General features: G+C 39.6%; 1 protein-coding gene and 1 non-coding gene across 14 annotated transcripts in view; both read left to right on the top strand.

Moving 5' to 3' along the window:
- The window catches only part of UTRN (utrophin), a 506,668-nt gene that overhangs the window by 82,492 nt on the left and 397,055 nt on the right, over positions 1-27,121 (top strand). For 12 of the 13 annotated variants that reach the window (XM_027084340.1, XM_027084307.1, XM_027084323.1 and 9 more), the window contains one exon: positions 13,296-13,357. The exons of the other annotated variant lie outside the window; for it this stretch is intronic. In XM_027084340.1, the coding sequence (XP_026940141.1) occupies positions 13,296-13,357 (62 nt within the window). The remainder of the gene's footprint in view (positions 1-13,295; positions 13,358-27,121) is intronic. 13 annotated transcript variants of the gene reach the window in all.
- On the top strand, positions 1,563-1,669 carry LOC113613302 (U6 spliceosomal RNA). Its single transcript, XR_003430168.1, has one exon. It is a non-coding gene; the product is annotated as a U6 spliceosomal RNA (small nuclear RNA).

Genomic DNA, 27,121 nt, shown 5'->3' with positions numbered 1-27,121 from the left:
GGACTTACACAAATCAATAGGTAATCAAATTGAGATAGGTATAGGGTGCAAAGGAAAAGAAAACAGGGTACTTTGAGAGACTGGGGAGGTCCAGAAGAAAAGATGTTTAAAATTAGATCTGAAATAGCCAAAGGAGTTAAGCAGGTTGACAATGGGCTATAAGCAGGCAGAGCAGCATGAGCAAATATTCTGGGGCAGGAAAGGGCTGGGTGCATCTGAGTAACACAAAGGCCAGTGTGGCTGGAGCTACTGAGAGGAGGGGAGAGTATTGCAAGATTAGACTTGGCATAGGTAGGGGTCAGATGATTCAGAGCTTTGTAAACCGTGTTAATTTAATTGTTCCAGAGTTCATTGTCAAGCTGGCCAGCATTTAGAAAGTGGATTGAAAAGGAACAAGAGCAGACATTAGGAGATGGTGTCAGGTTATTGGCATTACGTTAGTGGATTCCAAGCAGGAGATAACAGTAGCTCAGACTGGGGGATGACTGGGAGATGAAGAGTTGTGGGCGGAGTTAAAGTATATTTAGGAATTTGGGACCAACAGAAATTGGTGATAGATTGTGGAATGCTAAGGACTGGTTTCAGGGTCCTGGCATGAACAAGAGGGTAGTTTACGGTGTTGTGTACTGAGTTAAGAAAGACTGGAGACAGAATTGATTTGAGAGAAGACCAACAGTTCAGTTTCAGATGTGTTAAGTTTGAAATGAGTCTGTGAGATATCTCAGTGCAGGTGTCAGATTGACGGTTGGATACGTGCTGTGTTATTTATCTCTTGCTGCATAACAAATTGCTCTGAAACTTAGCATCAGATCTGTATTAGTTATCCATTGCTGTATAACAAATTACCCCAAGCTTTAGCAGCTTAAAACAACAAATATTTACTGTCTCATGAGGTTTTCTGGGTCAGGAGTTTGGGAGTGGCTTTGCCAGGTGATTCTGGCCAAGGGACTCTCATGAGGCTGCAGTCAAGTTGTTGACCAGGGCTGCAGGCTTGACTGAGGCTGGAGGATCTGATCCCAGAATGAGTTATGCACATGGCTTTGGCTCACCATCGGCCCCAACTGGGCCATATGGTTATCCTTAGTTTCAAGAGGAGGTGAGTATTATAACTGGCTATCTTGCTTCAAGGGGGAAAAAAAAATGAGGTTAGATTTGTAAGCAAGAAAGGGGAAAAGGATGATTGAGTAGGTAAACAGCAGTATCTACCACAGTGAGTTTGAACAAATGCTTTCCTCTGGAGTGAGATAACCAGAGGCATGGTCATAGTGAAAATTCTGATTCTAGAATTCAGAATATCTGACTTTATATTCCAAAGGAATATGTTAAAAATATGAGTTTTAGGGCTTCCCTGGTGGTGCAGTGGTTAAGAGTTCGCCTGCCGATGCAGGGGACATGGGTTTGTGCCCCGGACCGGGAAGATCCCACATGCCGCGGAGCGGCTGGGCCCGTGAGCCATGGCCGCTGAGCCTGCGTGTCCGGAGCCTGTGCTCCTCAACGGGAGAGGCCACAACAGTGAGAGGCCCGCGTACCGCAAAAAAAAAAAAAAAAAAAGATGAAATTGGGTCCTCACTTTGTCAGCACATATACTAAAATTGGAATGATACAGAGAAGACTAGCACGGCCCCTGTGCAAGGATGACATGCAAATTCATGAAGCGTTCCATAGTTTTTATATGTATGGCTGATTCACTTTGTTTTAAAGCAGAAACTAACATACCATTGTAGAGCATTTATACTCCAATAAAGTTGTTAAAAAAAAAAGATGAAATTGGAACCAAGTGAAATTTCCTCATTCGTCTTATTGGGGAATGTATGAGTTGAGACATACTAAATATTTCTTCTTTGAAAATCGGGTTGAAACAGAAACGAAAAATGTTTATTGCATGTGCTTTTTATCCCTAAATTTTTTTTTTTTTTGTGGTGCAATACATATAACATAAAATTTACCATTGTAACCATTTCTAAGTAAACAGTGGTATTAAGTACATTTACATTGTTGTGTAGCTATGACCACCATCTACCTCCATAACTCATTTTATCTTGCAGAATGGAAAGTCTGTACCTATTAAACAATGACTCCCAATCCCAGTCTCCCCCCAGTTTCTGGAAACCACCATTCTACTTTCTGTCTTTATAAATCTGACTACTGTAGGCACCTCATATAAATGGAATCATGCAGTATTTCTCTTTTTGTGATTGGCTTATTTCATTTGGCAAAATGTCCTCAAGGTTTATCCATGTTGTACAGTGTATCAGAATTTTCTTCCGTTTTAAAAGGCTAATATTATTCCATTGTCAGTATATGCCATATTTTGTCCATTCATCCATAGGTGGACACTGGGGTTGCTTCCACTTTTTAGCTCTTGTGAATAATACTGCTATGAATATGGGTGTGCAGATGTTTCTTCAAGATCCTGCTTTCAATTCTTTGGGGCATATTATTGCGTGTGCTTTTAACTCAGTTTCAGTCAGGTTTGCTAGTTTACCCTTGTCCTGAGGGAAGTGCTAATGCTTTGAAGAAAGATTATCTGTCCAAATCTTTTTTTTTTTTTTGCGGTACGCGGGCCTCTCACTCTTGTGGCCTCTCCCGTTGCGGAGCACAGGCTCCGGACGCGCAGGCTCAGCGGCCATGGCTCATGGGCCTAGCCGCTCCGCAGCCTGTGGGATCTTCCCTGACCGGGGCACGAACCCATGTCCCCTGCATCAGCAGGCGGACTCTCAACCACTGCACCACCAGGGAAGCCCTGTCCAAATCTTTTTGTTGGATTCACTCTCTTGCTCACTTCAAGAAAACTTTGTCATCATGAATTATATTTTATGTCTAGGATGATGGAAGAGAAGGGGCAACTGTAGTTTCTCAGAAGACACTGGCCATTGGGTTGCTGCAATGTAAAAGAACTCTAGTTTATAGGGTGTCATTAGAAAGGAAATATGAAACAAAACAGAGAACATATCCTTTCTATGCAAAGCTGTGTTGACTGTGCACATGGATTACTCTCTAAGATTCTAGTCTCCTACTTCAGAAATGATTTTACAGTGAGCGAAGTCTAGTAAGGAAACCTAAGTCGTGGAGCAAATGCTTTTGGTGTTTTTATAAAACTGACTAACAGTCTAAAATCATGAAAGTGGAGAGAAGATGTAATCACTGGCTATAAAATCATTTGTTTCAGAAGAGCAAACAAGAATTGTTCTTCTAATCTTCAACTGAATTAATTAATCTTCAACTAAGTTTAATTAATCTAGACTTTTTGATGCTTTAATGAGGTACATTTAAGACGAAGGAAAGGAAGATCTATTATATATAGAAAAGAATTACCAAGTTTCGCTATTCCCAGAGATGGTATAGATTGAATTTACAAATTTTCAAAAAAAAGACAAGTAAATATCAGACCCACAGTAGAGACTATTAAATAAAGATAGTGCTGATTTGAGGCAGGATCCTAATTTTCAACAGTGATATAGGGACTTTCCAGGCGGTCCAGTGGTTAAGTCTCTGTGCTTCCAATGCAGGGGGCGCGAGTTTGATCCCTGGTCGGGGAACTAAGATCCCACATCCTGCACTGTGTGGCCAAAAATTAAAAAAAAAAAAAGTGACTTAGAGGATAAATGATCATAGAGGATAACATTAGTGTGCTGGGGGAGTGGTTTCTTGCATTTTTGTTCATGCTGTGGATTTCATCTTTTATCTCCCTTATCCAACCCTACCTGAATAAGCTTTTCAATAAAAATTATTAATAACTCTTGTGAACTTTTTATATAGTTATGTAAGTTGAAAATGAGGCAGTATGCATTTTTCAATATAAGGCTATATTTAAATTATTTTACTCATTAACTTTCAGTTTGTACACTTTGAAGCAAACAGTGCTGTGCTTCATGGGCTGATTTCTTCTTTTCTTTTTTTAATTAATTAATTTATTTTTGGCTGTGTTGAGTCTTTGTTGCTACGCGCGGGCTTTCTCTAGTTGCAGGAAGTGGGGGCTACTCTTCGTTGCGGTGCCTGGGCTTCTCATCGCAGTGGCCTCTCTTGTTGTGGAGCACAGGCTCTAGGTACGCGGGCTTCAGTAGTTGTGGCACGCAGGCTCAGTAGTTGTGGCTCGCGGGCTCTAGAGCGCAGGCCCAATAGTTGTGGTGTACGGGCTTAGTTGCTTCGCGGCATGTGGAATCTTCCCGGACTAGGGCTTGAACCCGTGTCCCCTGAATTGGCAGGCGGATTCTTAACCACTATGCCACCAGGGAAGCCCCATGGGCTGATTTCTTAACTGTGAGTTTCGTGGGAAAAATCTTTACCCCTGAGTTTTTTGTTTTATAAATTTACTCTTTATTTATTTATTTTTGGCTGCATTAGATCTTCGTTGCTGCGCGTGGGCTTTCTCTAGTTGCGGCAAGTGGGGGCTAGTCTTTGTTGCAGTGTGTGAGCTTCTTACTGCGGTGGCTTCTCTTGTTGCAGAGCATGGGCTCTAGGTGCCCGGGCTTCAGTAGTTGTGGCATGCGGGCTCAGTAGTTGTGGCTCACGGACTCTAGAGCACAGGCTCAGTAGTTGTGGTGCACGGGCTCAGTTGCTCCGCGGCATGTGGGATCTTCCCGGACCAGGGATTGAACCTGTGTCCCCTGCATTGGCAGGCAGATTCCTAACCACTGCGCCACCAGGGAAGTCCTACCCCTGAGTTTTTAAGGGGAAACAGTGTTCCTTTCTGTCATGTTCTTCCTGCTTATTATAAATATCTTGGGCAAAGGATTGCATTTTAATGGACTTGCAATTTTGAAAATTTATTAAAATGACTTCATTTTTAAAAAATTATCTTACGTCTTGGTTTTAACTTGTTGTGGCTCAATGTTAAAACATTCTAAAAATAGAGAAAAAAGTTTAAAAAACTACTTCTGAAATACTCTATTTTTCTTATTTAAAAATTGCATTTATACGGCATGTTATTAAAGTATATGAACAAAGGACAAATACTCCTCATTTTTCTCCCAGATATGTGTTCTTTTTCTGAAAGTCAGTAAAATACGAGGTTTTGAGAAAGTCTAGGTAGCTTGTGTAATCTGTCAATAACTTTATGTTTTGCATTAATCTTCTCTTCTGTCTTCTCGTCTTAATAGCTGATCAGTGCGCTGATCATTTTGCCTAGGAATACTTTATTGCAAAAGGTGTATTTTAAGTGATGCAATTCCCTTTTCACCAGTGTTTCCATAGTGAATGGACTAGAAGACGGGGAGAGATCGGCCGACTTGGCACAGTTATTTTACATATAGCCAATTATCTCTTCAGGCTGAAGTGGAAAATTCACTGGAAAGACAGATATAAGTAGAAGCAGCTTAACCTGGAGAGTTTCATTTTTAGAAATACGTGCTCTTAACTGCATCTAATTTAGGAGTATGGATCCTGATACATTTCTCTCACTCATCCTCTGGGGTTTGGCTCCATAAGGGAGCCCTTCTTGGGTACTCAGTGTTGGCATCTAACATCTCTCCCTCCCTCCTAGATCCTTCCTGTCTGCATGTAATTACAGATACATGGAAGTCTCCTATTCTCACCATCCCGCTCCGAGGCAGACAAGACAGGCAGACAGACCTCCTCTCAGCTCAGTTTATTTTTATAGCTGCCAAATTCTCTAACCTTCCTACTTGTCCACATTAAAGTGGAGAAAACTACAACTTTTGCAGGATGGGTGCTTTAAAGAAAAGAATGGTACAGAGTGTTATACACTCATTTCAGAAATTAGCAAATATAGTTAATAAAAATAGAATATAAGAATCTCTCAGGACCTTCTGAGAAATAAACAGTGCTAATATTTTGGCTCTTACCTTTCTGGTCATATATGTATACATTGTATAAATGAAGCACCGTGTGCTTTGATGACCTGCATTTTTATTCCTTAATATATTATGAAAAATCCTTCCATATCTTTATTTTCTTCTCTAGTATCATTTTTGACGGCTGTATTTATGTATGAAAATATGCTTCTAAATAATCCCCAAGGATGGACATTTAGATTAACAATTTTTTTCAATTATCAAGTGTGCTTTGAAGAACATCCTTTTAAAGATATCTAAATATTTGTGTATCTAATGATTTCCTTAAGATAAATTTCCAGAATTTCTGGGTCAATGGTTATAAAATTTAAAAGTATGTTAATATCAGTGTAGTTACATTGTCCCAGGAAACTTGTAATAATTTACATGTCTGCCAGCCCAAAGCCAGCTTCCCTGTTCCCTCACAACATCGCATGCCATCTGGGTCTTAGGGGTTAAGTTCACTTTTCTATCTTCAGGCCTCATTTCCCCCCAGATCCTCCGGTAGCTTGCTTTAACGCGGTGGACTATGACTTTCTTCTGAAAACTTGAGCTTCTGGGGTGGTCTCCTCCACGTGAAGACCTTCTCTCATTTGCTCTGGTTCTGCTTGGTATCTTCACCCAAATATCCTGCTAATCTCTAATTCATTAGGTGCAAAGGAGAACTTCCTTTCCTAATCCATTTCTTTTCCTGTGCTGTTCTTATGTTTTTTTTTGTTTTTTGTTTTTTTTTAAGTAGAGAAGCACTGTCATCCTTCAAGTTAACCTAAAAGCCTGGGAATTTTTTGGACTCTCTTTCTCCTTCATTACCCTTGTGCTAATTTAGTAGTCAAGTCCTGGCAACCTTACCTCTAAAACTCTGTACTTCTTGCATCCATCCCTTTTTTTCTGATCTCATTGCTACTCCACTACTTCAGGCTTTCAGATATCTAGTATGGGAGATTATAATATACCTCAAACTAGCTTCCTCTCTCCCAGTCTCCTTTCCTACTAAATCTAGTTTTCATGTTAAACTCAACTACAGGACACTTCTGATTGTGTCACTCCTTGGCTCAGTAAAAGTCAGTGGCCAACATTGCTTGCTTGTTTGAACCCTCAGCTTGATATTCAAAATCCTCCACAGTCTAGCTGCAGTCTATTTCCAAAATTCAGTGGCATTGCAACTCTGGTCTAAAGCCATCCAGCCAGAGAAACAACTCACATTTTTGTCTGCCTGTCCTGTTCTTTTCATGCCTTTAGGACTTTGCTTCAGCTGTTCTTTTCCATAAATGCCCCTTTTAACAATTTTTATATGCCTTTAACATATCTATTCAAGGCCTAATTCAAATGCAATTTAGTCCTTGAATTCTTCTCTGACCTCCTCTTCACTTCCATCGAGAAGAAACATTTTTCCTCTGAATTTATAAGTGTATCTGTACCTAATATATTAGCTATAGTTGTCCATCTGTTATTTATGTACTTGTCTCACACCCTTCTCCCAAAACTCTTCACACACCTCCCCTTGATAGCTTTCTGAAGGCAGCACTTGGATCTCTTTTGGGACCAGTATAGTTGGTCTGATGCTCAGTAAATGTCACCATCTGTTTCTTTGCACAGTGTTTTCTACAAAATAGGTGAACAACTAATTTTCATTAAAAGAGTAGGAAATATAAAACTTTAAATGATGAATATAAGAAAGACTTAGAAATATTTCCTATTCTTTTTTTAAAATTTATTTTTTTTTTAACATCTTTATTGGGGTATAATTGCTTTACAATGGTGTGTTAGTTTCTGCTTTATAACAAAGTGAATCAGTTATACATATACATATGTTCCCATATCTCTTCCCTCTTGCGTCTCCCTCCCTCCCACCCTCCCTATCCCACCCCTCCAGGCGAAAGTCTTACAAAATGGACAAAACCAATTTGGTTATGCACAACCATTAATTTTTGCTATAGTTTTGCTCAGTAACATTAGCCCCCTGTGCTTAAAAGTGGGGTGTGAAGGGTATCCGTTGTCCTACTATCAGGGTTATAATGAAGGCAACTTTCAGACCAAACCTGCTGTGCATATTAGCAAGCAGGCTGAAAAAAAATTTCATGCAGCCTGTTTCATGAGCTTGGAAAGCCAAGGCTCTCTGTCCTTTTGAAGGACATGAAGGTTTTAGTTGCAGGAAATGCAGCAATATTCTAGAGCTGTACAATGCAGTGTGAAGGCTGCTGTGACTAGTCCAAGCTAAGATGTGCTATAAGTGTGAAATACACACTGAATTTCAAAGACAGTAAGAAAAAAGAATGTAAGATATCAGTAAAGTAAATTGAGTATATGTTGAAATGGCAATATTTTGATGTATTGGGTTAAATATTACTAAAATTATTTTTACCTCTTATTTTAAAGTGGCTACGAGAACATTTAAAATTATGTATATTTCTATTGGACAATGCTGTTTTAGAGAAAAGATTTAGTTAGACTTATAGACAGCATCGGGTAACTAGAATCCTCCCAGCTAATGGCTGAACACAGGGCCTTAAGGGATCTAGCCTCCTAGACTTGCTAGATTTTATTGTTTAATCGATGCTGGGACATGTCTATAAAATATTTTGGCCAATTCACATGCATTGAATAACACTAAATTCACCAGTGGGAGATTGTTTCTAATCTTCTAATTATGCCAGTTCTCAAGCCTCAGTAGAAGCACATTTCTCACATTCATTAAATTAATTAACAAAGGCTCTGGTGTTAATGGCGGCACAGATAATTGATGCCTTTTTAGTGGCCACCTCTGGAGTTTAGCCTTTCTAATTAAATTACAGCTCACCATCTCTGGAGTGTTTTCTTGGGTTGGGACAACTATGAGCCCCTAGAGTGGTTTGCACACTGGAATATGTGTGTCCCCTTGTGGCCAGCTTTTCCAGGTTGTTTAAGCAACTTGAGGAGGCATCTTAGGTACCGGCCTTCTGCTTTCCCACCTTTCCTTTCAGGATTCCCCTCCTGCAGTTTACAAGAGAAAGACACACCTCTCACCCTCCCCAAATCTTACTGTGCTGCATTAGTTTGAGGCACCAAACAAGGGGGCAGTTTCAAAATGTAAAGCAAAGAACACTTCCTTAAGAATTACTAAAATAGTCAGTGCCGGGGCTTCCCTGGTGGCACAGTGGTTGAGAGTCCACCTGCCAATGCAGGGGACACAGGTTTGTGCCCCGGTCCGGGAAGATCCCACATGATGCAGAGCGGCTGAGCCCGTGAGCCATGGCCGCTGAGCCTGCGCGTCCGGAGCCTGTGCTCCGCAACGGGAGAGGCCACAGCAATGAGAGAGGCCTGTGTACCGCAAAAAAAAATAAAAAAGAAGTCAGTGCCTTACTACATCTGAGGCAAGGCTTTGTATCCCCCTTCCGTCCGACCATCCATCCAACCATCTATCCACCCACCTACCTTAGAATGAGAATTCTAAAGTGAGCTTTTGCCCTGGAATACATATGAATGTGGTTTTAATTTTTTTTAGTTTTAAAAATTTTAATTAATTTATTTATTTGGCTGTACCTTGCTGCTTGCAGGATCCTAGCTCCCTGACTAGGGATTGAACCTGGGCCTTGGCAGTGAAAGCGCCGAGCCCTAACCTCCTAACCACTGGACCGCCAGGGAATTCCCTGAACATGGTTTTTATTTTATTTTAATTTTTTAAATTGTAGTTTCTTTATTATGGAATATTTAAAATCTGAACTCGGTTTTTAAATAGAAAACTAAAGTCAGACTTCCCATGTCAGAAATTATGTCTAATTTAGCTGATTAGTTTGACAGTGAGGACTAGTTTTGCCATTAAGGGAATAGAAGAGACATTTTCTATTAATCGAATGATCTAGATTTGCAGCTGCTTAACAATGTGCTGGGAGTTACATCTTTTTTTTTTTTTTTTTGCGGTACGCGGGCCTCTCACTGTTGTGGCCTCTCCCGTTGCAGAACACAGGCTCCGGACGCGCAGGCTCAGCGGCCGTGGCTTATGGGCCCAGCCGTTCCGCGGCATGTGGGATCTTCCCAGACCAGGGCACGAACCCGTGTCCCCTGCGTTGGCAGGCAGACTCTCAACCACTGTGCCACCAGGGAAGCCCTGTAGTAGAGTTTTAATGGTGGTATACATGTTCCTGAGACTTGTGTGTTTTCATAGGGGAAACGACTCCTAATTTCCCTGCCACATTTCCAGATTAAGATTTAAATTGACATTTGTTGCTAGGTTCTGCTAAAAGAATTTTTGATGTGCATTTGAGCTGGTGAAGTGAAAAAACAATTTAAACTAGTTTCCTTGAAGATTTTATCAGGCGGTATTGTTGATGTTTCTTGCTTCACTTCTCTTACCCATCACAGAAATAAAATTCCAAGCTGGGCAGCGGCCCTTGGATCTGTGTGAGCTTGTCAGAAGCGTTTTAAGAAGAGCAAAATATTTAGAGGAAGAATTTGGAAAATCAGCCTTAAGGGATTTAACACATTTTTCTTCTCCTAGTTCAGTCCCGTGTTTGTCCCCCTAATAGAGAAAGGTCATTTATGGGTAAGATTTACTAAGCCACGAAAGGCTTTTAGAAACGAAATGTTTTTTTTAAAAAATCCAAATCTAAAGAAAACACTTGTTTGGAATCCTGAAAGAATATATTTAGCATGTAAATTACACTTACTTAGTGCATATATAAATAATCCAGTTATATATAAATTTGTGTTGTCTGCTTACACATTTTTATTTTGGAAACATCAGAATAACTAATTGATTTGATAATGGAGAGTTGAACAAATTTGAGGCTTGAAATTTGGTATAAATTTCTAGGAGGGCAAAATGATCAATCAGAATAGTAGGATTTAGGATTTTAAGTCCTGCTATCACTTTGCTAGCAAATTCTTGCCTCCCTTAAACAGAGACCTGGACCAAGGTTGTTAGCATAATTTTTTGTGGTGTGGAGGGCAGTTCTGTACCAGTAAGTGTTCAGATTTGTTACATTTTAAAAATCTCATAATTGAAAAGCTGCAGGCTAATTCCTGTCTTTTACTGAATTCCTGTCTGGTAGAAGATAGGAGGGTGTGTGTGTGTGTGTGTGTGTGTGGGTGTGTGTGTGTGTGTGTGTGTGTGTGTGTGTGTCTGTCTGTCTGAGAAAAGGGAAATGTGAACTAAAGGCTTATTGAGATATAAATCCCTTTTTCCCCCTTTAACTGTACCAGGAAAATGAATAAAGCAGAGTGTTTATATATTTTGGAGTACTTTTGAAAAGTTTGAATGCCAGACAATTTATCTTTTACAAGCCAACACTTTATTTCATATCATTTCCTTAGACTCATATTCAGACTTTGACCCTAAGATAAAGACTATCATAGAAACATTACCTTCTAATTTTTATAAACATCTCTGTATGATGGGAATCTATTTTTAAAATTTGATCTCATTCTATATGTGATACAATTGAAGGTTCTTAGTTATCATTTGCTAAGGTGACAGGTACTCATTTCTTGGTTCACACTATCTCTAGAGAGGAACCCAGTATTAGATATTTTAATATGTTTTTGAAAATAAGAAGGTTAAATGCTTGGAAAAGAGGTTAAGAAAAAATAAAATGCAGAAATATAGAAAAATGAATATAAAATGTAAAATAAAATTTAGTTTTCAAAATTTCCCCCATTTTATGGTAAAACTTATTAAATTGTATGAATTTTACAGAATTAGGAGAATTTAATATTTATGACCTTTATATATATTTTTGTTCATAGCAAAATTATTGGATTTTCCAAGTACTCTGAAGACTGATATTTAATATTAAATTCATATTGGTGGGGCTACTATAGCACTCTGCAGGTTGATGTGTCTTCCTGCTTTATATACTACATGTAATCTCAGCTCTGTCTCTCTCGGGTGTGATGGTCAAGGCTGAGACATTCAGAGTGTGTCAACAAATCCTCTTGGTTAATAAATGGCTTATATGTGGCATTGATCAGATGGTAGAAAGCCTGAAATCGAGGCTGATGCTGACTGTCTTGTCCTTTCTGGAAGGAAGGCCACCTCTTAGCACAATTAGCAACATGAATTTTCTTAGAGAGCCGTTTTGTTTTTCATCCACTTGCCCCCTTTGTGTCTCAGAGTCAGTCTCCAGTTACCTTTATGGATCTGTAGAAGTGTACTCTTTTCTGACGCTGCTGCTATATTTATTCCAGGAGTGACCTTTTAATTACAAACTCTCCTTCCCGAACAGAGTAAGGCCCAAAGATACCACTAACTTAGTGAAGTAGTGGGTCAACGTCTAATTATGCTATTAGGGATGAGTGAGGAGGTCTGGGTTGAAGGCAGCCCTTTGAAACTGATGCGTTGAGGGCAGAACACACTTGAGCCTTCTCTCTTATTATTTTGCTGTTATCACGTGGGAAGCAGCTTGGCAGTATGCACGGTAGTGGAACAAGCAGCGTGTATATATACAGACAGAACCACAGCTTTCTGCGCCGTTCCAAATATGCCTTACGTAGCTTTCAGAACTACTCAGGGACTGTTAACATGCTGCTTTGTAGGATTTAAGCCAACAATGACTCTGCTAGTTTTAACAGAGAATTGGGGAGCAGTTGAAGAGGATATGATTAGAAGTAACAGAAAGGGTAATATGGATATTTATCTGCCTTGTTCACATATATACTATAATAATAATTATGACTAGAACAACAACAAAGAGCTCAATGCCAGCTCCTTCCCAAGTGTTTTCCACTTAAATCCGCAAATCCCCGCAATGCCCTTGTAAGTGTTACTTATTCCCCTTTTACATGGCTTCCTTATACCTAACTAAGTCACTCTGCCCATCTCCAAGAAGTTCAGGATGCTTTAGTTTCGTAAGGTCAGTTTTTATTTGTGTGGCCTGGAAAATGAATTTGTAATCCAGACCAAAGTTGGTCATTTTTTAAAAAAAAACAACTCTGATTTCTCGGCTTGTAAAATGTGTAGATTGCTTTTATAGATCGTTAAAACTTTGTCCTGTCAGTCTTACTACAGGAAAACGGGTTATGGAATTGGCTATAAACCTTATAGTAGTGTTTGTTTTGGAGGGTGTAGGACTTGTATGAAAAGGAGGGAAATCACGAGTTTCTTAGTTGCTAAAGGATAGCTTTGATTTTTGTGTTGAATGTTCTACAGCATTTTTATCATGCTGAAACTGCACTTAAACAAAATGCAACAGAAAGTATCGCATATAATACTTTGAAACTAAAGTCCTGATTCTTTCCTCACGGATGTGGGTTTAATGGCTGGTGGTAATATGCCGAGGTGTGGAGTGAGAAGGCCAGCTTCCTGGGAAGGTGCCCGGGTCTCCCTCTGCTACAGGCATTCGTTAGCAGGCTCCGTACATGCTGAACTCGTCAGCCATCCCTTCTTCATTAGCTGTGGATCATTGGGCCTCATGAACTCTACTAATAGACAATTTAAAACTCTCCAGGATGGAGATAATCTTATTTAGCACCCTGAGTAAAGGTACACGCTCTCATACGTTTCCCTCTCTCTCCTTTTCCCTCCCACAGATGAACACAATGACGTGCAGAAGAAAACTTTTACCAAATGGATAAATGCTCGATTTTCAAAGGTAACAGAGTATTTCAAAAACTTTGATGATTCAGATGTCTCATTCTGGTTGATGGAGTTTGGTTGGAGGTGCAGTGAGTTTTCCCCATGAAATGTTGACCTAACAGAAATCTTCTGAGTGTGCAGATACGTTTATTTTTCCTTTATTCTCTCTATAATATGTTTAAATGGAAATTCTGGTGTAAACAGTTCATGGTACAAACATTCATGGTGTAAACAGCTCTTTATTTTTACCTACCATTCTCTAGATACCAAGGTGACAGTGTGCTGCTTTGGACTCTGTGAATTCTTGGTACATTTAGGAAATAATATCTCATGGGGGAAATTTCGTGTTAACTGAGCTAAAAAGATGATGATTTCATTTTTGCCTGGTTAAAAGCAAGTTGGTATCATTCAGGTGGCCTTTCTGCCTCATGTAGAAATGTTTAGGGATTGTCATACTCACGGCTCATAATGCTTATCTGCCCTGGGTTTCTTTTTTTGTGAACTTCCTCACTTATTTCCCCCAAATCTGTTCTATCTCAGCATTTCTAACCCACCTGGAACATAATCAATGTTTTGATCAACATTTTTTAGGGACAGAGAATCCTGAAGAGAGAAATTGATAGTGCTATTTTTAAACTTGTTCTGATATAATTATCCACTGGTTATTGGAGTTGGAATTTTGTCCTCTAAATCTGAGACGGGAGGAGAATTTTCAGGTTAATGGATTATAGAACTACACTATAGCAAGATAAAATAAAGAGAGACCCGTTATGGGGCTTTAAATTCAAACATTTCGTATTTTTCTATTTGAGAAGGTTGCAAAGGCCAGGAAAATAAACATTGGTATTTCTCTGAGGCAAAATGAGAATGTTTTAGGATTGCTTTGAGTAACAGTGCAGTTTAAAAATTGTTCCACATCCCACTATTTACAATTGGTTATCTGATTGCAATGTATTTTTAGGTTTTGCAAGTTTTTGTTGAGGGCTATTTTATCTTGCTTCTGAGAATGTAAGGAATGTGAAAACTGCCTGACTTTGACAGAGGGTCAAGAAGAAGAATTACTCTCTTAATTGGTGGTTTTATGTGTAGGATTATTCCAAAGCAGACATAGGTGTTTTTTGGTAAATTTTTATTTGTTTTGTTCAAGAGGCACAGGTAACATCTGGGTGCTTTAGATTCAACATTATTGAAAACTTTTTGAAGTATCTATCTTCGTGTGACCAGATTATGGGCAACATAATTTTAGGAACTAAAAGGGTCTGGACATGAGATATTTTATCCCAAGGGTTTCATGAGTGCTCAGTTGTGTAAGATTATCCATCCTGACTATTACTGAGGATAATATGGTCATTTTCTAGGTAGAGCAAGTTAAGCAGACCTAGTTTTTAGAGCTTATTTGAGTCATTGGGGAAGAATTACCTTAGAACTGATTTTGAAGACCGATTTGAAAGCTTCATAGTCTTGGTAGACCTACATTTAGGGAACATTTGAAACTAGGTGAATTACTTTTGTTCCTGTTCTGTGAGACAAGAGAGAGGTAGACAGTATGATAGGACACAAAAAGGGGAAAAGTAGGAGAATAGAGATTTTTAGACAATTGAGATTTTAGACAATTGAGAAAGAATAATTGAAAATGTTTAACCTTATCATTATTGCCATGAATTTGGCTCAGACAAGACATTACCTTGACAGCACGTGATAGACTTTTGAACTGGGGCATCGCCCAGCAGATCCACGTCATCTCCAGGTCCACAGCCATTATTGATACATGCAAAGTTAGAACCTTGAACTCAGTGCTGCCCAGGTGCTCCTTCACTCTGAGCTTTAAAAATATCCTCACTGTAGTTATTGTCCTGTGACTTCTTTTCCACCGAACGGTTCTCAGTATCTGTTGACCATTTGGGTCCTGTACCCAACCGAATTCTCTCAAGAAGTATCTCAATATTTGTCACGGGTCATTGATAGCTTTAAAAAGACCTGAACACAAAGTCCAGTAGTACTAGAATAGTTTATTTAGTGAACTTGATATTTAAATTTATACATTTATAATGTATATGTTATTTTGTAATATTTAAATGAGGTCTTTAAGTCCCATGTAAATTCTTTGCCCCAGGAAGCTTGTAATTATTACCAAGACAATGAAAAGACCAGGTAATGTTATCATTTTTAGTAACAGGTCCAGTTATGTAAACTGACGTGGAAGCTAAAAGCTTGTTGTTGTTGTTGTTTTTCAAGAACAGTTTTTATTAAGGCCACTATTAGATTTTTTTTCAAGAACAATTTTTTATTAAGGCCACTGTTAAAAGCTTGTTTTGTTTGGAGAAAAATGTCAAAGTAGAGCTGACCCTGGAAACATTTCCTTTCAGATTACTTCTAGTAAGAAATCAAAGTCTAGAAGGAAATTAGGATGGGTCTAGAACACATTTATCAAAGGAATTAGGACTATTTGGATATATAAAAAAAGGAGAGCTCATAGCAGTCACACTAAACTTCAGCCACTTTTTTTCCTTTCCTCTGGCTGTTTTAATTCCGTAAGTCTGGCTGTTTCCATGCTGGTGATTGGGAAAGGGAATAATAGTTCTAAAACTGGGAGATTTCCATAAACTCCCCACAGACTCTTCCTGAGTTGGGATAAGGTTGTATTTGGGCATGGTGTCAGTAAGTAATCCAGAGGCTAGCAAGAGAAAAAAAAATCCTATTGAGGGGAACAGATTTTATTTCATTTCTTTTTTATCCATGGCCTTTGGTATATTTTGATGGACTTTAAAATATAATTATTGACTGCGTCCGCTTCTTCTGTGCAGTATGAGTCCCTCTACAGAGCAATAGTGCCCCTGTGCTGAGAAATCCAAACAGCCCCTGATGGCATCTTCTGCCATTTAGGAATTTGTTTTAAAATCCTCCCCTGGACATCTCCTTCTTGAGGCACCCCACCCCCCACCCCCCGCCCCCAGCCAAAGTCTCAAGTGCCAAATCTTGTTGAATCTAGAGCCATATACATTCAACATTAACACTGTCCATTTTTCTCCATCTTTTCTGACACCCCCGTTTGCCAAGTCATTATTATCTGAGTTAGGAATAACTGCGAAAGACTTTACAATGAGCAGAAAAATTAGTGGGAGTCCTGTCAGCTCAGCCATCTGGGTTATCTGCTTTCCATCATCTTTGAGCTACTGTACAACTCAGTGAGTTGTAGAAAAAGATAGTAATGCAAATGATTCTTTATCCATAAAAATGCAAAGTAGCTGGAATGCAATTGATTATTTCCCCTTGGATAGACTTGTTTTTGCATCTGTTGTAAATTTATTTCAACTTTCCTTTATTGCATACAAACATGTGGTTTTTTTTTTTTTTTTTTTTGGGCGGTACGCGGGCCTCTCACTGTTGTGGCCTCTCCCGTTGCGGAGCACAGGCTCCGGACACGCAGGCTCAGCGGCCATGGCTCACCGGCCCAGCCGCTCCGCGGCATGTGGGATCCTCCCAGACCAGGGCACGAACCCATGTCCCCTGCATTGGCAGGCAGACTGTCAACCACTGTGCTACCAGGGAAGCCCGATGCTCTATATTCTTAAAGTGTTAGCTTTTGAAGCACTTATCATAATTGTCCTTTAAATAATTGCATCTCAAAATATTTATCTCTTCTTTCCTAGACAGTGGTATGCTCCATGGGTGCAGGGCTTCTGGCATTTAGTAAGCACCCAGTGAGTGTTTGTAGGCTTAATAAATAAATGAATGGCAGTGACAGAAACATACATTTAAATACCTAATACAGTATATATCCATAGACCGGTTGGAAGTGGTTGTATTGGAATTAGATGGGAGTAGAGTGTGGAATTGAGTGCAAAATGGCATAAATTGTGTTATTTCATGGAAACGAATGCATCGGGGCTTTTGCTCCATTTATTCACAAAAACAAATCCAGCGATGCAAAGTTTCTGCATTTACCTGGTGTCTTGGAGATGTGCTGGAGAGATTGTTAAATCATCATTTGGATTTAATACATATGATTCTCTTATTTATGGGATAGGATTCTTCAAATAGGATCCATCTACTAAATTCATGGTGATGAAAAGTGAGATTTAAAACCAGCTCAATTCATTTCTCTATAAGGGATTTGGTAAACAGCTTGAGAATACTGAATAATATTTTGATAGCTAAGATAGCATTCACTATAAATATATATTCTTTTTTGCTGACACTTCCTTGTTACTATGTCACAGAATACACACCACTGTGGAGTCTGGGTATCCTGAGAAGTAACACAGTGTAGAATAACTTATGATTGTTGGGTTTTGAGAAGTTATGAAGAGCTCGGGAGAAAATGATTATCTAAAGGAGATCAGAATTAGGAAATTAAATACTTATTCCTGGATATGCTGCTCATTTATTTGTGACCTTGGGCAAATTACTAGCCGATTTTTTTCAGGTCACTTGATTTTTATTCCTTTAGCTATAAAACACACTTGAGCGTAATAGCTTGCCTCATGTTGCTAAGAAATATTGAGGCATTATTGTGAAACATTATAGGAGATTATAATTACTTAGGAATGCTAAATTAAAACTCTATCAGGGACCACCCCCTCCCAAACTTGTGGTAATCCCTGATCCATGCTATTCATATATTTTAAACCAGAAGCAGAAAAAAGCATTGGCTCATTAAGCCCACTTCATTCCACTGTCTGGTGGGTAAAGGTTGAGGGTTCTGTTCACTCTGAGTCTAAGAGCCTCATTTGTTAGTGAGCTGTTTTCCCAAGGGAGGCAGTGAAGGCCTCACGGTCCCAGTGTTGGGAAATTTGTTCTGACTTTGAGCCTGCATTTTCTCTGGCTGACTTGCAGAGCTACTCATCTGTCAGAGCAGAGACGTACACATTGCAGAAGCACTTTTATCAGTTTGCTGAGGTGGTTGTCAAAGGAAGTTTGAAAATAAAGGTTAGGTAGAGAACAGGCCAACTTAAAAATGCTGAACTTCACTTCGGGCAGATTTCTGCTTTTTCTTTTTCGAAGACAAAGATGAGCCAAGTTTTCATTTAGTTACTATTCCACACTTGAACTTTAAATTGATAGGACTTAAGAGGACATCTGTGAAGCATGTTTTACACGTTTCGGTGTGAAGAGTGATTCCAGTGTGTTCCATTTGAGACAGTGGGACATTGCTTTCAGTGTCCGGTTGTTTGCAACTTTGTTCATGTGGGAAGTGGTTGGCCACAAAAATAGACGTGGGAAAGGATGTGTAGGTGGGTGCAACAGAAGCAGTCTGTAGATGTTTAGTCCTCTTTTTAATATCGTGAAGGAGACTGTACAGGCTTCCTTGTGTGATGATAAATAACAGCTATAGTAGAGATTTGAGCTGGAGTTACACACTGGGTCTACGATTGATTTATTTTCATGAATATGTGTATGACGACTCAGCTCATTGTTTTAGGGGGCCATAAATATTCAAGTGGTTCCTTAAGTTTCAGTTTATGTCTGTTCACCAGTACCCCTAAAGCAAAGAATAAAATGCATTTCATATTCCTAAACAGCTTCCAGACATGTTTTAGCTATATTATGTAAATATGTTTGGGTTTTTTTTTGCTGTTGTTTGTTTTCATTCAGTTTGTTTTGCTTCCAAACATTACACTTGTAGAGTGACTTTCACCTAGTTACTGTGGTTAAATTAAAGAAACTATACATAAATATTATTTAACATGCTGTGTTTGTACATATTGAGGACTTAATAAATGATTTTGATTGAGCCTATTAGTATTTGTAATCGTTAAAACAAATTTGGAAATTTGGTAGTATATGCTGTGTCTTTGTAATTGATGATCAATTTTGGTATTGATCTGCTGAGAAGAAATTCCTTTTCACCCTTCACCTAGAGAGGGGAGAGCAGAGCCACCTACCTTGTGCTTTTGCATTCAGCCCATGTGACCCCACCATCTCCACCTTCAGAGGTGGGCTCTTATTGGTGCGTGGATGAGTAGGTCTAGGTCACCGTGGGCCAGTGAGTTATAAAGAGAGGATTGTTGAAGAGGTGGTGGTTTTGGGGGAAAGAAGCTCTTTCTGTTAAAGAGGACTAGGAGACCCTGGGACCATTTTCAACTGTACTTTTGCCTTAGGAAGCTTTTAGCTCCAAGGGCTACTGGTAGGTACCCTCCAAGCATGGCTAATCATGAGGGGAGCCAGACTGGGTGGGAAGTGGAGGTATCTGACACTGTTATTTTTATTTTTATAATCTGTTGGGAAAATAAAAAAATCCTCTCACAAAAGATCTTTATTCAACGTAAAAAACACTTTGTTATTGAATACTCATATCAGATGAGGTGCATGCAGGCAGTTGGTAGAAGACCAGAAAGTCTGGACAGAATTTCACACAAACATACAGTAAAGTAGAATAAAGAACAACGAGAGGGGGCTTCCCTGGTGGCGCAGTGGTTGAGAGTCCACCTGCCGATATAGGGGACACGGGTTCGTGCCCCGGTCTGGGAAGATCCCACATACCGCGGAGCGGCTGGGCCCATGAGCCATGGCTGCTGAGCCTGCGCGTCCGGAGCCTTTGCTCCGCAACGGGAGAGGCCACAACGGTGAGAGGCCCGCGTACCGCAAAAAAAAAAAAAGAACAAGTGTGTACCTCCTGGAGAGACAAATGGATTGTCCTCGTGCTGGTCTCCTGTCAACCTCCAGAGAGACTTTTGAGTTAATTTTGAGGTCTTTGTTATTTTGTTTTGGAAAGTTGGAGATGGGTTTATCTACTTCCTGACCAAAAAATTGGGCCTATTATGTTTTTAAGGAGACACCCTAAGGAGAAGGAAGGGACAAGGCAGCTGCCTCTCCTTTATTAAACAAAGGAAATGTTCTCTCTTCCTTTACATTATCATTATCAATGCCCTAACTAATGCCACACCCTGGTCCCATGGAAGCCTATCTTTTGAGGAGCTGCATTCTTCAAACATTTCCAGTGCTTTGCCAGTTGTACAGATATGGAATGAGCTGTATTGTTTGTTGAGTCGGCCTGCAGACCTTGCCTGATGGGCATATGGAGTTGGGGTTTATTCAGCCTGCAGACCTCGCCTGGTTATTTGCCCATGGAGTGTGCAAGTGGCCCTGCCCCTGGCCGCCAGGCGTGGGAGCCCACATGTGGTTCCTTATCATCCCAGTTTTCTCAGCACTATCTCGGTTACTTTGCTTACCAAAATCAAGGTAAAAATTCTGTTACATGCTGTTTGACTTTTGATTCTCTGAAAGATATTTGATTTAGCTTGTGTTTTATAGTTTTTTGTAATTTCTAAGGTAAATGCACCTTCATTGCTTTGATTCCATTGTAAGCACTGCATAAATCCCTGCTGTGTAGTTACTATGACACGAGTAGGATTACCTGAGCCATCTGTTTCTCCAGTCTCTCTCTCCCTTTTCTTCTTTTCCCCCCTCTTTCCAAACAAGCTTCTAAGCGGAATCTTGTTCGGTTCTTAAGAACTTGTGCTGAGCACCATGAATTCATAAAGAGAATGGCTGAGAGCCATGCACTTACGAATTCGTTAAGCGACTGTGGCACATTTTGCTGGTTTTCGTTTGTCAAGGTGCTTAACGACCTCCTTGGGCATTTTATTGCACTCATTTTGCTTTTCAGTCGAAAGCAATGCTGCTTTCACTCTTTCACCATGGGGCTGAATCATAAAGTAGACATTGAAGATTATGCATTCTTCATTTCATCCATTAAGCTATATGTGTCGTAACTGTGATGAACCTAATTTCATCAGTTTGCTTAATTTTAACTAGAGATACCACTTTTTAAACAATCTATATTTATTTTATACAGTAATACACATTACAAAAATTAGATAATAGAAGAAATCCAAAGAGACTTTTTTTTTTTTTTTTTTGGTGGTACGCGGGCCTCTCACTGTTGTGGCCTCTCCTGTTGCGGAGCACAGGCTCTGGACGCCCAGGCTCAGCGGCCATGGCTCACAGGCCCAGCCGCTCCGCGGCATGTGGGATTTTCCCGGACCGGGGCACGAACCCGTGTCCCGTCCATCAGCAGGCGGACTCTCGACCACTGCGCCACCAGGGAAGCCCCAAAGAGACTTTTTAAAACCACTTGTAATTCCATCATCAAGAGAAAAAGTACATTTCTGTTGTAAAATACTTAAAAGAAATCCATTTACACATAAACATAACCGAAATGACATTGTACCTAGTGCTCACTGATACATTATTGGTTTTTAAGAAAATGAAAAATTACAAGAGCTACATTTTTATTAGTGCTGAGATTTGGGATTCATAAATTAAAGATTCTGGTTTTTAAAATATTAAAAGAAATATTAAATTAAATCATTCACTTCTTTTTGAGTTTTTAAAATAACCAACTCCTTGCAAAAAAAATCACTCAAAAAAAAAGAGGGAGACTATAAAACTTACAATATGTTATCACATGCTGGAGCATCATTTTAAAATTGATTGGGGTGTCAGATTGACTTGAGAAGAATGCAAAAACATTATGGTATAAACACTATGTATGTGTATATATATATATATATGTATGCCATATAAATCCATGTGTATGATACAGAATTAGACACACACACAGACACATACATACCCACACATGCGGTAAACAGTGGGGATATTAACTGAATTGAATAGACTGCCTCAAATCCTGTTTTGAAAATAGGAAGAGTATAAATAAATGACAGAGTAATCAAACAGTGTGAAAGGGCTCAAATTTATTATTTGTAAGATACCATCATCAGACATGGTAGTGGTGAAAGCATCTAAAAACTGTTATCTTTTCACTCTTCTCCATATTATACACAGTTAATAACTTCATTATTTATAATGGGATTAGGTAAATCACAGGATAGACTCTGTACTATATTTCTTATTTGGTGCAAATTTGGCAGAATCAAGGTAGCTCATAAATCCCTTTTGCTGTGCTCCCCATGCTTGTTGGTACAGATTTGGTTTACTCTGTTTAGATTCTGAGTGCCACGAAGGCACAGACTGCGCTTGTCCTCCCTCACTTGGTTAGTGTCAGCAGGGCACACCACATAAAGGAGGCCGTCTTCTGAACCCAAAATCCAAGCCCCACTTCTACTTCTGGTTTGTTTGTTGTCTCTACAAAGCATTAACATTTCACCCTTGTAAGGACTGCGAACTGCACTTCCTAAATTTTGCTTTCTTATTCAATCTTTCATAGACTTTTTTTTTCCATTACTACTACTACTGCTGCTGAAAAACTTGACCTACGATGGAAATAATTATGATTTGCGAGTATTGAAGAAAGGGGAGAATAATTCAGTATTAGATTATTAGATTAGAGAGAGGGCGGAGAGCAGATCACATGGGATCTCTTATTTGGAGTTTGAATTGTATTTCTCCGTGATGGGAGTCCATTAGGTTAAAGCAGAGACATGACACGATGTGATCTGCACCTTGAAATTAGAGTTATTCTGACTCTTATGCAGAAGTAAAGAGGTTGGTTGGCCTGGTATTGGAGATGTGCATGAGAGTGGGGCCACTAAGGAGTAGTGGTCACCTTCGGAATGTGTTTTCGGAGGTAGAAATGACAGGGTTGGTATGGATTAGACATGAGGAATGAGTGAAAGGAGAAGAATCTGGTGTGACTCCTTTGTTTTTTCGGACTGCGCAAGTATAATGACTCTGCTGGTATTTTGCAATCAATCGTATTCCCTAGTCTGTGGGTGGTGGTGGTGGTGGTGGTGGTGGTGTGTCTGTCCTTTCCACAGAGTTTCTCAGTTCCTCAGAGGACTCACTGTTGACTGATCTTGTATTTCCCTGTATGTAGTTACGCCCTATGAGAGAGATTACCAGTCATCCTAGGATCCAGTATGCCTGTAGACAAGATTTGTTGATCCGGCACAGTGTTTTAGGACATTACAAATATCAGGAGATTATACACATAAATTCAGATTTCCAGCTCTTTTGAGAAACCAGAAGTCCTACCAACAGTGGGCTGGGATTCTCAAATGGCCGCTGCTGGCTGAAACTGAGCACTGGCTCTTTCAGCCTTTAGGGCTGGCTGATTCACCAGGTCTGATGGACCCATCAGGTTGGCCGCATTCAACTGAACCATCACGTATCCATGATTGTATCTGCAGCCCTTGCCTTCCCTCAGACCCCGGCTTATCCCTCCTGCATTGTGATGACAGTTTGCTTCTGTCCTCTGACATTTTCGATTCAGGAGCTTCAGTGTCTCAGCTGTATTAACGCTGGTCCCTGTTGGAGTCAAAATGGTGTTAGAACTGGTGTTAAGAGAGTTCAAAGAAGTACAGGGGACCAGGGGATGAGAGGAGGCAGCCAAAGCAAGTCACCTGTGACATCTGTTGTTTGGATTCCTATCATGTGGCCTTTGAAATTTTTTTTTAAGGTTAAATGCGACGCAAGGCTTATCTGTCTTCCAAGTTCAAGATTATTCATTTGTACTATTTTGTGTTTATTGGAAAACTGTGGAAACCCTTGCTTGTAAATGGGGAGGGTGACCTGAACTTGGTGTTTCTGCAGGGCCAGGCACAAAGGAGGTATTCACCAAATATTTGTCCAGTTGAATTATTAAACTGTATTCTGTCTGTCAGAGAAGTTTCTGCAAATAAGTCTTCGCAAAGAATCAAAAATCTAAATAAGACTTTAACCGTCAGGCTGAATCAGGTCTTATTTTTATTAAACGATGACTTCTGACATTTCCCATCTGTTTCCCAGGGTGGATCCTATGTTTAGAGCCTGTGATTCAGAAGTACCAGAGATGCTTTAAAGCCATAAGCTTGGAAAAAAATTTCATTCTGAGTTCATTTAAATGTGGTATATATCTTGCTGCCCTCTTTGGGAAGTCATTAAATATACCTCCTCCGCCGCACCACTGATTAACTGTTTCCTTCCCTATATGTCATGACCCTGTGACCTCATAGTTTTAGTAGCAGTTTAGTGTGGACTTTGAGAACCTGGATTTGGAGTCAGATCTTGTGGTATCACATCCTAGTTCTGCCTCTCGCTCGTCATGTCACCTCTGTGTCTCAGTTTTCTTACCTTAAAGTTCTATCATAAAGAAACAAAGAATGCATCTAAATCCCTTAGAGCATATCTGATACATAGTAAGTCATGCCATTATTATGTCTAGGGACATTTCATGTTTCCGTTGTCTGTTTTTGTATGGCCCACGAGCTAAGAATGGTTTTCACATTTTTAGGTGGTTGCAAAAAGTCAAAAAAAGAAGAATATTTCATGACATGTGGACATTATATGAAATTCAGATTTCCACGTCTACAAATCATGTTTTGTTGGAACACAGTCACCATTCCCATCGGCTCATCCGTTTATACATTGTCTGGGCTGCTTTCACATCTTGACAACAGGGTTGAGAAGTTTCGATAGAGACCACCTGGCCAGCAAAGCCTAAACTAAGTACTATCTGGAACTTTACGAAAGACATTTTCTGACCTCCGTTGTAAGGCACAAAGCACTGAATCACCATACTTATAGGTGTTACTCTCCTAGGTGGTAGTTGGAACGGGCTCTTTGGTATAGTTTGGTTCTTTCCATCTGCCTATGGGACGTTCCTAAATTGCATTTGTCAGGAATAGGTAGTATTTTGTAGTGATTGACTATGTGTGTGGCGAGTGTGGGTGTGTGTTTTATATGTATGTTTTGAACCACAGTTTTGGATTTGTAAGAGCCCTGGTACCTTCCTTCATTGTCCAGTGAAGAGATCCATGGGCTGTATATTCCCTCCTGCAGGTGTACGTGGCTCTTCTGAAGGTACCAGATGGGAGTACACGCCAACCATGCCATCACTGGGGGTGGGGTGGCGGAGTGTTAGGAGAATAGGCACACAGCACAAAACTTATTTCTTACTGATCGCCATCAATATTTATCTGAAATTTGGAAAAAGAATAAAGAAATTGCATTGCTGTTACTGTCATTTTATTTTTTTTAAAGACTATAAAGGCATTGGTTTCCCTAGTATAAGTGATTGACTTCTAGAAGGACAGAACTGTGTCTCAGTTCCCTTTGTTTCAAGAGAATGCTTCACAAGGAGTCTTTCTCAAGATTTGTTCCTCAATAAACAAATGAATGACCTGGACAAGAGAGAGGAAAAGAGTGTGTCATGTGGAAAAATTAATGCTGCCTCTTAAATGAATGCCTCCCACTTTACCACTGAGCAGCAGTGGAGCCTAGGGAGGAATCCATTGGGTTTACTGTTGAGTTATGCTGGTCTCACAGTGCATACCTAAAGCACAGGTGTGCTCTTGTATCATCATGTTCATTAGTTTCAAATGGGATATATCCCTACAGGTCATCATATTAGTGAATTCGGGACTTGGAAGAACTTTCTCTATGAAGTGACACTTACATGTACTCAGGTTCAGAATCTGCTTTTCCGTTCCTGCCTAAGATGAAGTGCTTATTTGTTTTACCCATTCTTTCATCTACTGTTGAAATTTTATGGCACTTTTATGACAGTAGGAAACATTACTACTGTAATGATATGATAATGTACTGAATGATAATATCAACCATTTACTGAACATCTGTCATCTTAGTGTTTAACAGATGAGCCAATAGATGTAGAAAGGCCACTTTTCTAAAGTTACACGGCTGGTAGGAGGCTTGTCTACAATGAGGTCATCAGTGGGCGTACATAACTATTTGTAAGATGGACTAATATTTATATTTACTTTATTTTAGTCTATGCTGATTTGTGTTACTTTGTTTCTTTTTTGGAAAACGGATACTGTAGTGGATTTGAGAAGGGTTAAATGCCGCCCAGACATTATTTAGCTGCCCTTGTCATCAGTAATTCCTAAGGTCCTTTCTGTGCCTAGATATCCCTATTTGTTTCTCCCATGAACTTTACCTATGTTGTTGTCTCTTTGCTCTGAGATCAGAGTTGTTCACGTCTTCCTGAAAGGGAATCTGGGTATTTGGTGGCTAGTTTGCTGAAGTGTACTTGGGTGGGTTTTGAGAGGAGGAAGGTAAGAGGTAGCAGATGATCAGGGCTACTTCTGCCCGTTGCTTTTACTGAGAGCAGGTAGGAAATCTTTAATGTGCAAAAAACTTCCCTGCTCTGCCTCTTGAAGTATTGCCTCTGGATCTGGTCTCCTGCATCACTCAAATCTGTTTATCATTGTGATCGATGGAGATAATCCATGTATCTCTGACATCGTCACTGCTCACACAGTGGCAGCTGGAAATAGAAAAGCAGCTTTGTTTCAGATATAAATAAGTCATAGTTTATTCTTTACTGATTCTAAGGTGAAGACTTTACCATACTTCCTCTCATTTAGAGTATATGAACTATGGAAAAGCCACATGATAGAAATCACTAGTTTACTATACATTACACATAATTAAAAATGTAAGAAATCAGGAAGAGAGGAAAAAAGGGAAAATGCCAAGTTTTAGGAAACTTTAGGATGGCTTCCTTCCTCCCTCTCACCCATTTCAAGCTCAGAGTAAAATTTGGTTTCGTGTGACTTTATATATATGCTTTAAAGTGAAGAATAAAGAATATACAATAATTATTGGTTATAAAATATCTTTATTATCGACAGGAAGTAAAACTGTTAATCTCTGGGCATTTCATATTAGAAGGGAATAATTTGATTCAACATAATCGTACAACATTTATTACACTGTGCTTTATAGCTATCTGGACATTTTCACGTAATATTCTTTATTTGATCTTTACAATACCTGTGATTTAGAAAAAGGTAAACAGTAGTAAGTAGCTGATTTAGGTTCACCAGTTAGTTAACGGTCAGACAGATTAAAACTGAGGCATCCTGAT

Source organism: Aethalodelphis obliquidens, unplaced genomic scaffold, assembly GCF_003676395.1.
Source record: "Aethalodelphis obliquidens isolate GAN/ISIS:26980383/991018 unplaced genomic scaffold, ASM367639v1 scaffold3, whole genome shotgun sequence".
In the NCBI taxonomy this organism is placed as follows: Eukaryota; Metazoa; Chordata; class Mammalia; order Artiodactyla; family Delphinidae; genus Aethalodelphis; species Aethalodelphis obliquidens.
This window is presented reverse-complemented; position numbering and strand designations above follow the sequence as displayed.